At 42.2% G+C, this 10,724-nt stretch overlaps 1 protein-coding gene across 6 annotated transcripts in view; it reads left to right on the forward strand.

The window, feature by feature from the left end:
* Positions 1 to 8,841, forward strand: part of LOC146992601 (tau-tubulin kinase 1-like) — a 63,728-nt gene extending 54,887 nt beyond the window's left edge. For all 6 annotated transcript variants that reach the window (XM_085787607.1, XM_085787581.1, XM_085787572.1 and 3 more), the window contains 2 exons: positions 5,864 to 7,320; positions 7,420 to 8,841. In XM_085787607.1, coding sequence (XP_085643733.1) covers positions 5,864 to 7,320; positions 7,420 to 7,834 — 1,872 coding nt within the window. In that variant the 3' untranslated portion in view covers positions 7,835 to 8,841. The remainder of the gene's footprint in view (positions 1 to 5,863; positions 7,321 to 7,419) is intronic.
* The last annotated feature ends 1,883 nt before the right edge of the window (positions 8,842 to 10,724 follow it).

Genomic DNA, 10,724 nt, shown 5'->3' on the forward strand with positions numbered 1-10,724 from the left:
ATACACACAGATCTGTTTTTTTGGTCCTTCCATCAGTTTTTCATCTGATTGTTGCATCTTTTGTTTGAACTGCTGTCAATCATACTAAGGATAATGATGATTATTATTATTATTATTATCATTATCCGATCTTTATCTTTTCAGATTATGGCTCAATTTCTTTCATTATTTTAAGACGATCCAACATGAGATCTGCTTCAGTTGTTCACGATGCAGTGAAGCTACTGGACCGATTGTGACGAGACTTAGTGCAGATATCCACGTTTTCATAGAGCAAGTATCCAAATACGTTATTAATAATGATAATAATAATCAAAATGACCGTCTGAGTTTTTCTCTGGTGCCATCCTCAGGTCAATAGCTGTACTGTGCTAACTAACACACTAGACACGGTGACATTATACCTGCTGAACTTGTTAGCATGTTAGCATTGTCATTGTGGACAATTTAGAATTAGCATTTAGCTAACAGCAGCTCACTGTCTGAGCGTGGCTGTAAACATCTGCTACTCAGAGATTTATTTATGTATAGATAGTTTATTATCGATCAGGAGTTAAATGTGTCGTCACGGTGATTATCTCTAGGCTACTTCCTGTTTGGTTCAGTCTGGAGACCCGACGAGAGGCCGACACGTCATACAGTATAATAACTGTCAGAGGCACTTTATTGTCTCAACATAATGAAATGATGAAGCCATAATCTTTCAGAAACCACAGCCGGTTGTCGTGGTGATTTAATCTCTTACCGTTAAAATATGTTGGCCGTTGCGTTGGAGTTAAATCCAGTTCTTCCAGAGGACAAGGTTGATTCTTCTTCGTTTCATTCACGAGCACGAGGCTACCTGTAAAAAAAAAAAAAAAAATGCAATCAAGAAGATTTCACTTTTTATTGGTGGAGATCTCTGAAGCGTCTCAGCAGAATGTAGATGTAGTTGTGTTGCTGCTCCAGTGAAGATCATCATCATCATCATCATCATCTGCTCTCTTGGCCGTCTCGTCTGAGATGTTTGGTTTTGTAAAGGGGCAGTTCAACTCTTGAGCTTCATTGGATATTCACATGGTCACATGGTGGTTCAAACGTCATCTGTCTCAAAGTCAAAGTCTTATCTCCATTGTGCTTCCTCTTCCATCACCAGTGTCCGACCGCTGGACTTTACTGTTGCACTTTATCACTGAGTTATAACCGAGGAGGAGGAGGGGGGGTTGGGGGTGGGGGGTGGGGGGTTAAGGCCGGGCCGAGGGTCTCGTTACATGGATGCAAAACATAGATGCAATAAGTGAAATGGGCGATGTTGAAGCAAAAAAAAAAGAAAAAAGGGAGACTTATTTAAATGGTGGTTTGCATGATCTCGAATCCTATCGTTAGGTTTTGGTTCCAGTTCAACCAACTTGCAGAGACTTGAACTCACCATCGACCGAGATAATGAGGAGGATGTGATGGTTTATGTTAATTGTTGTATTGTTTTGGGGACTACGGATGTAACTTAGCACATGAGCTAAATCCGGTGTATTTACTGTGGGTACTCTAGTACTCACTGTCCATTAATATGCATTGTCCCGACTAAATAAACTAATAAAGGAAAGGAAAGTTTCATCTCCAGGTCTCTACAAGGCGATTGTTGAACAACCTATGGCTGAAAGAAAGAAAGAAGGGAAAAAAAACAATGTGAATAAAGATTTTTATTAAAAACTGATGAGCAGGAACCAAAACTAATGAACAGGATAATATAAAGGGAAAACAACAGAATGATTAAATGATGTTTCCCATTAGAGCAGAGGGAGGGGCTTCTCATTTCACAACGCTAATCGCCACTCTCTCCATCTCACAATGAGTTTACAGTCAGTACCAGTTCTATTGTAAGGGCACGCGTAGTAAATGTAGCCTGTCTGTTGTTTCGGTGCCGTGTCGGCCGGTGGGGAAACACAGGAGTGTCGTTTGTTGGTTTTAGTGAAAGTTTGTCATTTTGTGAGTGATTCTGAAAAGAAAATTGTGGGAGTGCGTGAACAACCAACATCCAACAAACAGTCCAGAGTAAACACACAAAAAACATCTTCCATCCATCGACCAAACTGTGAAAATCTGAATTTTATGATGTTTGGGTTCTGGTCTTTTCGGGACGTCCTAACACTGATCTGGAAACGAGTGAGAGAAAAGAGACGGGCTCAATGTGAGATTACCTCCTATGTGCTTTTGATTGGCCCAGCAGAGAAGCCATTAAAACAAATAGCAGGAAAAGCAGAGAGTGTTTTAATCCAAATCTAAATCGAGAGGTTTGAAGAAACTTGTCACGTTCAGTTTCGTTCATCAATAGATTTGATTGATTAATTCAATAAATGAGATGTTTTGTGCTACAGAAACGAGAGAAATCAGTGCTCGAGATGATTGGTCGGTTTGTAGTTTCCACGATGTTCCTATAGGATCAATGAGCCGTTGTCATGGTTGAGTGTTGAGTTGTAAAAACAATAATCGAACGCTGCTACCGTCAAACCAAAGCAGCCGTGTGTGGTTACGCTTTTTGCTTTGAACGTCATCAGAACAACTTGCTTTTAAGTCTGAGCTTCGTCTCCTCAATTTGTTCAACATTTTTTTCAAACCTCGCCACATGAGACGAGCTGGGGCGGCCATTTTGTGCAATGAAAGCCAAACTATTAATGCTTTCTAAATGTGTTAAAGGGCTACATTAACTAAATATGCACCACTCGCTGTTTCATTGAGCTTCTATCTGAGGCGTTAGCATTTGCTTAGCCTGATCAGGAGATGCCCGTCAGTGCTGAGGCTCGTTACGGCTCCGGCCTGATGTGGACACGACCTGAGTTTGTTTTCATGCTGCTTCATGCTGATTTCAGGACGTCCTGCCCGTTTTATATATTTAGCTTAGCATTAGAGTACAACCACTTAGAGAATGTATGAAGTGGATCAGCTGCTATCTCTGAACTTTATTTTGCACGCCTGCAAAATGATTCACCTACCGTACAAGATTGTCACTGATACATGTTTTGTCCTGTGTCACCATGAACGCAGTGCCACATCCACGTAAAAACAGGCAGTAGGAAGCTCAGCGTGCTCATTCTGCTGAGAAACACACAAAAAACAACGATCTGCAGCATTAACAACAGTTTGCCGTACCCAAAGACTGTTTACCGACTGTCGCCACTCTTTGCATGAGATCTACTGTTTGTACGACACGCACCTCTGACTGTAAAATGACTAAAAACAGCACTGTACTGTACTTACAACAAAAGCAGTGAATATACACCTCTGACTGAAAAAAAAAACGTCTGTGATGTTTTTTGTAAATAATTCACACCGTTATAAGAGAGGATACTCACGGATCAGAGCTGTCGAGTTCGTCGCTGACTTTAAAATGACAAGAAGCAGCAGGAGCCTTTTTTAGTCCTGATAGTTACAGAATCCATCGACTTTCATCATGTTTCTTATTCTGTTTGAAGTGGAGTAGGTCATGATGCTGTTAAAACATTGTAGTTTACCAGTTGTTTTAACAACTTTTAGGTCTCACTTTTGCTGTTTTGGACAGAATCCCCAACAGTCCTGACAGAGTTTGAAGCACAGTTCTGCATCAGCAAAACCAATACGAACTGTCCACTGTAAATATTAAGCTAATTAATGCTAGACTTCAAGCAGGATTGAAGGGTCAGATGACCATTCAAAAGGCATTTGTTGCGGTGTATGGGAATTATGGCCAAACCAACAAAAATAAGACCCAGTGTTTCAAACTTGTGTAGAACAAGTTGGGAAGTATGTCCAAGGCTAGCAGCACACTCCAAACAAAAGGTGCTCGTAAGGCTTTTTAACTGCTTCTCCATATGGTGCTGTGAGCATGATAATACCGTGACTTCAACTATTCATTAAATGAAGTCCAAAATCTCAGCAACAAGAGTACATGGCCAAAAATTTCAGCAACCCATCGTGCTGTGTTGCAAACCTTTTTATGGCCATAAGAAAATTAAGGTTTTGTTTGGAGTGTCGCGTTAGTCGACCCGCTGCTACTCATGTTAAAGCTGAAAAATATACTGTATATGTTTGTTTGATTTCAGCAGGAAGATATTAAACCTACAACTGTAACTTGTACAGTGACTTTGAAGAAACTAGAGAAATGTATTCCAGTTCTATTGATTAGAAGTCCCTGATATGTAGTGTAATAAGTGCAGTATTTAATGTGATGGTGAACAGAAGCTTTGCTCTGTGGTCAGACTAGGAATTGGGCTGTATTTCTCAGCCCCTGAATGAAATGGTTTTCTGTAATAGAATATGTATCCATCACATCCACAAAACTGCAAATTTGAATTCTTTATCTTTAGATTTTCATTTATCAGAAATTGTCCCTGAAAAATGTATACCTCATGACTCTCACACTAGGATTAAACTTTATGTTATATTTAATATAACAAAAAAAAGTATTATGCTCCTCCCCCAGCAGACATTTCATTGCATATTTGATATTGCTGAACTTTATGAAATAACAGGGTGATATTGTACAGATTACATACAGACATTGTTTCTCTAGAGGTGAACACTCGTGTCCATGTTAGCTTTGTTTAGACTTTACTCCACATTCACTAGTGAACTCATCACCAGTCAAAGCCGCCACATATAAAGTCACTCGTGTCACTAGTAGTTGATTCACAAAGGGACATTCAGGTATTGTTGGAAATCCTTTGAAGTTAGTTTTCCTCAGAGAAGATGGATGTCAGGTTCATGTCTGTGTGTCCAGTGTCCAGAGACAGGTCCAGAAAGAACAGCAAACCAACGGTCCCACAATGAGTGGTTCCAGTTCAACACATGCTCTTTCAGTTTCTTCATAAAACAACATACCACATGAGAATTGGACAGAGTGGTTGGACAGTGGACTCTGTCTTAATGTTAGCTTTAATTTAGCAAGGCAACTATTTTAACCCATGACATTCTGCAATCTACGTATTTGCCTTGCTTCCGGTCTTTGTGTTAAGCTAGGCTGAACACTTCCTGGATCTATGTCTGTACTAGCTCCCATTAGACTCTAAGGACGAGATTTTCACAAAATGTCTGAATGTTCCTTTAAAGTTTTTGCAATAAAAGCAGATAGTCGAGGTAAAGAGGATTGAAGAGCTCACAGTGTTAGTTCTGTGTGATGATCCGTGAGTGTCTTTCACGTGTATAATACATGTAAGCATTTTTTTTCTATCACTATATGATTGTACAGTACTGCTTGTATAATTTACAGGTAAAGCATGTATTTTAAACTTTTTGTAAATCCAAATGATTACAGTGTACATATATACAGAAATGTAGAAAGCAATTAGGTTTGCAGTTAATCTCTAATAGCATGATAATTAGCGGGGTTTAGTATGTACAGGCTGTATGTTAAATCTTTACGAAGGGAAACACTTGAAAATCACCTGATATCAGACTGCGTGCTGTCTAAGGATAAACTCTGCAATGCATTTTTTTGTGCCTTTTATATCAATGTATGTAATCTAGACAATCTTGAAAAGCTTGTGTACAACCAAAATGACATTAAAATGGTTTTGGGGGGAAATAACATCCGTTCCTCTGGTTGTTCTTGCTGGGAAAGACTATGAGCACAAAGGAATCCTACACACATTAGCTTCTTAAAAATCAGTAACAGTCTTTTTCTTTTTGTCTTAACACAACTTCCATCACCATGCTTAAAAGCGGAACCAATATGAATTTCATTGTTCATTACCAGGGAAACAAGGCTGGTAGACTTTTCGGTTGGTCAGTGCTTTTCCTGTTTTTTGCATTGTGATGACAAACTCCTTCTGTAAACTGCTGTGATGTTTACTGCTGTCTTGTCTTTGATTCAGTAACTCAGTAACAAAAAGTGTTGTTAAACTGTTCCCAGGTGTTGTCGCCCACGGAGCAGAGCACCCCATCGCCACCCTCCCCAGACTACCGGACAAAGGGTCAGAGTGATGAGAAGGAGCATTTCCACATCCTTCCTCAGCTGCAGGTCAAGAGGGCTGACTTCCTCACCGTCATGTTGACCGGTACCTTGCCTCAGCGGAGGACTTTCACGACGCCAGATGAAGAAGAAGTTCCTGAACCTTCAGGACCAAAGGATGACGACGTCACAAAGAGCGAGTCCAACAGTGAGGCCAGCCAGAAAAGCACCGAACGCAGCCAGGAAGCAGCACCTTCAACACTCATGGCTGAGGACCAGAGGGCACAGCGGGAGCACGCCTCAGCTGCTGATGCAGACCCCGACTTGGAGGACGCATCCAAAACCCTCGTCCTCTTCTCACCTGGAGACACTCGCAAGTCTCCCTCTGGTGGGGATCACGTGCTAGAGGGTGAGTTGGCCACACCCTCTGCCCCCATTTCTCGCAACGACCGTCTTCTGGGTGGGGAGGCAATTCAGCCTGAAACTTCTGAAACTGGCCGTCTGTCCCCGGCGCTCAGGTCAGACCTGAGGCCTTCCACTCCCATTGCTCCCGCATCACCGCCATTCACCAAAGTTGAGCGCACTTTCATCCACATTGCAGAGACATCGCACCTCAATGTCATGTCTTCCAATGGTCACTCTGCCAGGGACAGTGACCGGGAAGTTCTTGCCATCATGAAAGACTCAGCTGGCGAGGAAGACACCCATGAGCAGGGGGCAGCGCCAGTGGTAGAAGAGTCTCTAGAGGTGCCAGACCAAACAGCACCAGTTGACAAGGACCACAAAACTGAGAACGGTCTGTCAACTGCACTGGCCCAGGCTTTGGAGCCTGTACAAGAAGCGATGTCACCAGCTCATGAATATAAAGATCTGTCACAGGAACCTCAGAAACAGCCATCGTCCAGTGAAGAAGCTGCCAAGCCTGAGACAACTGGATCGGATCTACCGGCTGCCATAAAGCCCAGAATCAGAAGCCGAATCCCAGTGCTCATTTCCGAAGAGGACTCAGGCTCAGAGCAGTCCTCGTCACTCTCGGCTCGGGCTCGGCTTCAGCAGCGGGCCAAGCAGCTGGACTTGGCCCGTCTGTTGGTCCAGAAGCAACAGGGTCGTTGGATGAGGAGGAGGATGCTCTCTGGGACATCGTCATCGTTGTCCTCTGGGGATGATGAACGTCGCAGAGCTTCTGAAACTTTGTCGACCACTGGCTCGGAAGAGGACACGCATACCTCAGACGAGTCCAGAAGAAGCTCACGTCTCAAACCCACCGAGGAGCAGGGCTCCAAAGAGTGCAGGAGCAGGATCCCCAGGCCCGTCACCCCAATAAAGAGACCTTCAGTGGGGATTGCCGCCGCCGCTCCTTCTCCTCTTTCATTGCCAGAGTCCAGCACACCCAAAGGAGCTCCATCCTTCTCCAATGGGTATGAATCTCTTTCTCCCTTTGGTTTTCATTCTGCATACTTTTTTTTTTCCAGAGAATGTATAGAAATAACGTGTTCAATTTACTCTTCTGTCCACAGGAATCAGAAAATCGGACTAAGCACTCTCAGCTCCCAACGAAAAGCCAAACCTGTCTCAGCCAGGTCCTCCTCCTCATGCCCCCGTCCCTCCGCCGGCCCCGCCCCATCAGGCAGCCCTCGAATGCCCCTGCGAGTTCTGTTTGGTACCCGCCGCAGCCTTAGCTCCACCCACTGCAGGACTGACAGCCCCTCCCCTCAGAGAGTCTGTCCGTCCAGGCAGCCCCTCTCGGTTCGAGCCCCAACTGTCCCTATGCTACCGCCCAGGACTACCACAACCATGCGGCGCAGCGCCTCACAGGAAGCCACCGCTCAGACCTCCTCTGGCACCATGCCCACCAGGACCAGGCCAAAACCAGCTGGCACAACTACTAAGGGGAAACCGAATACCAGGGAGAAGTCAGTGCCCGCTAGATAATACAAAGAGACTCATCACTGAGACATGTTTGTGTATAATCAGTCTTCGGACAAGCTACGCCTCAAAGGTTCTCACCTGATTCCATATTAGACTGTGATGTTACAATGACCTCTTCAATTCATTAATGTAAACGGACCTCTTAATTTTTTCCAAGGACAGCTTACTGAACAATCTTCATGGGCTTCCAGTAATCTTGACTGACTGTCGTACAAGAGCGTTGCTGCCATGGTGCTATGGATACATCTGCTGCTCCCTGGTCAACCCCTGATTAAACTGGTTTCTGGAGCTGAGAATCATGGCCCTCCATCAAGTCCAGTTTCAGAGACACTCACCTTACACAGTACTCCCAGCTTGTCCACAGCTATACTACTCTTCTATCGACAGTACCCTGCTTGGTTCACATTGCATGGTGAAGTATATCACAAATACATTGAATCTGTAGAAGGGAAAACAATGTGTACGAAAATCTGTACCTTTAAATTCTTTGATATAGTTCTCCCCTTCCTATTGGCCAAAAAAGACCAAATTGGACTGGTTTGAATGCCCGAATAATTATAAAATGGCAAGAGATACCTAGGTATATCCTGTACTCATTATAGTCTTGGATGATGAGAAAAGTTGGATGTGAACACAAACTAAATCGCTCGGCCTCGCCTCCTCCTCATGGTGTGACAATGGGCATGCTTTAATCATTCTATTTTCTGGGTGTTTTTATTTTGTTTATGCTCTGAATTGTATATAATAGAATCATTTCCCATAAAGACATCTTTATTTTTTATCTTGCCAAGCAAAGTGTAAATTTCAAGTCTTTAACCTTCTGTTCCAATGTGTTGGCACTATGCCTGTTTTTTAACGCATGAGAAAAACAGGGTTAACCATGAGAGGAAGTTATACCTGCTTGGATTCTGCTGACAGTGCAAAAGGACCGCTGGATATTGGAGCCCATGTTGTGTTTGTAAAGGGTTGAAGGGCACTGAGCTGTGAAGTAAAGTCTTGATCATGTGGAAGGGTGTCTTGTCGTTATTTTTTTCTCACTGGTTTGCAGTAAAACCCAAAGACCTGACCTGGTCTGGATCCAGACTCAACAATGACTGAAGCCCAGATCAGAATATTTACTGTGCAAGTCCAACTTTTGACAGGACCTAAGACAAGTCAAGCATTTTCATTTCAGGGTACTTCTGCTTTGGGTGTTTCGTTGAATGCTTCTTTATCCTTCTACTCCTGCTACTATTCACATTTTACAGAAATCAGTATGACTCCCGAGTCGTTAACATTTTCAGACATACCCTCTTTAAGGTTGTATTTCCATGGCCTGGGCTGTGACTGATACCTTTGTCCCCCCAGGTACAGATGGTCCACACTCATATGACTCAAAATATCAAGATTGTGTCTGATTTAGAGAACTGTAATGTGGGTGTGACATTAAGAGTTATCTTGTTTCCAATGAGTCGTATAGCTTTGTTATTTCAGATTCTACTTGTGTAACTGATGTTTGGTCTCTAAGGAAACTAACATTGATAGAGTGGAACAAGATACAACATGGTCAAACTAGTTAGGACACTTAATTAAAGTATATTTACCCTAATATAAATCATAAAATATATAAAATAAAATAAAAACACACTCAGACTGTTGACAGGAACTTATGCTGAACAGTGAAACAAAGTGGATAAAATGCTGTTAATGTCTGGTGTTCTTATTAATCTTCATTCATTATGGTAAGAGTACAGAAGAATGAGACTGTATACACTGCCCCATGAAATAGCCTTAGTAACCTCAAGAATGAGACTTTAGCACTGCCCCATTAAATGGCCTTAGTAGCCTCATTCATTAATTCAAACTTTATTTTAACTCAGTATTACAATGTAGCTGAGCAAAAGTTAAATCAAAACGTCATAGAAACAAAGAACAGCAAAGTTCATGTTTAATGACAACACTATAGTAAGGCTACAGGTTGAAGTCGGTTGAACCGTCATTGTGCATTTTTAAATGTAGTATCTGCATTAAAGATGTAGGGCCAGCCTCCCTTCCAGAGCTCCGGCACCAAATTCACATAGACAACTATGTATCTCTAGGGATAAAGCATACAGAATTAACAACACAGGTAGCAGACAAATGCCTTTGTCAACCAGAGTATATTAGCCTAAATCTTACACTATGTTGCTTTAATACGCCTTTAATAAATGTAAACGTTATTTATAATTGAGCTTTTGACACAGTGTAAATCCATTGTTTTATCTTTTCTAAAGACTGTTCAGGATGTCATGTAGTGTTGTAGTACCAACTCATTTTCAAGGTCTTGGTCTTGTCTCAGTCTTGGTCAAGTTGGATTTGGGATTTTTTGTTTAGACCAGTCAAGACCACAAGCTGCAGCGACATCTTTTTTATTAACTGCAAATGTCTCTCGGTCACTCACTCGATGTAATTCAATAACTTTAAGATAATTAAAATAGTTGTACTAAAGTTGTGTAACCACCTGAACAACGTGGTGTCACCACTGTCAACAGTGGGAGGAGACTTCAGCAGGTTCTGTGCTGTGTTCTTCTGTTCAATCCATATTTAGTTTACATTTAATATGGTTTAGATTTTATATTAAATCATCTTTTCTTTTTAGCTGAGGAGGAATAATGTAAATATCAAGAAACATGATTATTATGAATTCTGGCACTGAATCCATTAAAGTAGTAAAATCTTGACTTGGTCTTGACCCTCTCAAAGTCTTAGTCTTGGGTTACGTGGTCTTATTATTACATTATGGGCTCTCATGTACATAACAGTAGTCAGAGTTTAAAAGCACTGTGGCAGTAAAGGATGCGTTTGGTGTGCTGTAGTTCCGCTGCTCAACCACTAGGAGGCAGTAAAGCACCGGAAACTAAAGCAGCAGAAGCAG

This window comes from Trachurus japonicus, chromosome 1, assembly GCF_045865225.1.
Source record: "Trachurus japonicus isolate A0001 chromosome 1, Traja_1.0".
NCBI lineage: Eukaryota > Metazoa > Chordata > Actinopteri > Carangiformes > Carangidae > Trachurus > Trachurus japonicus.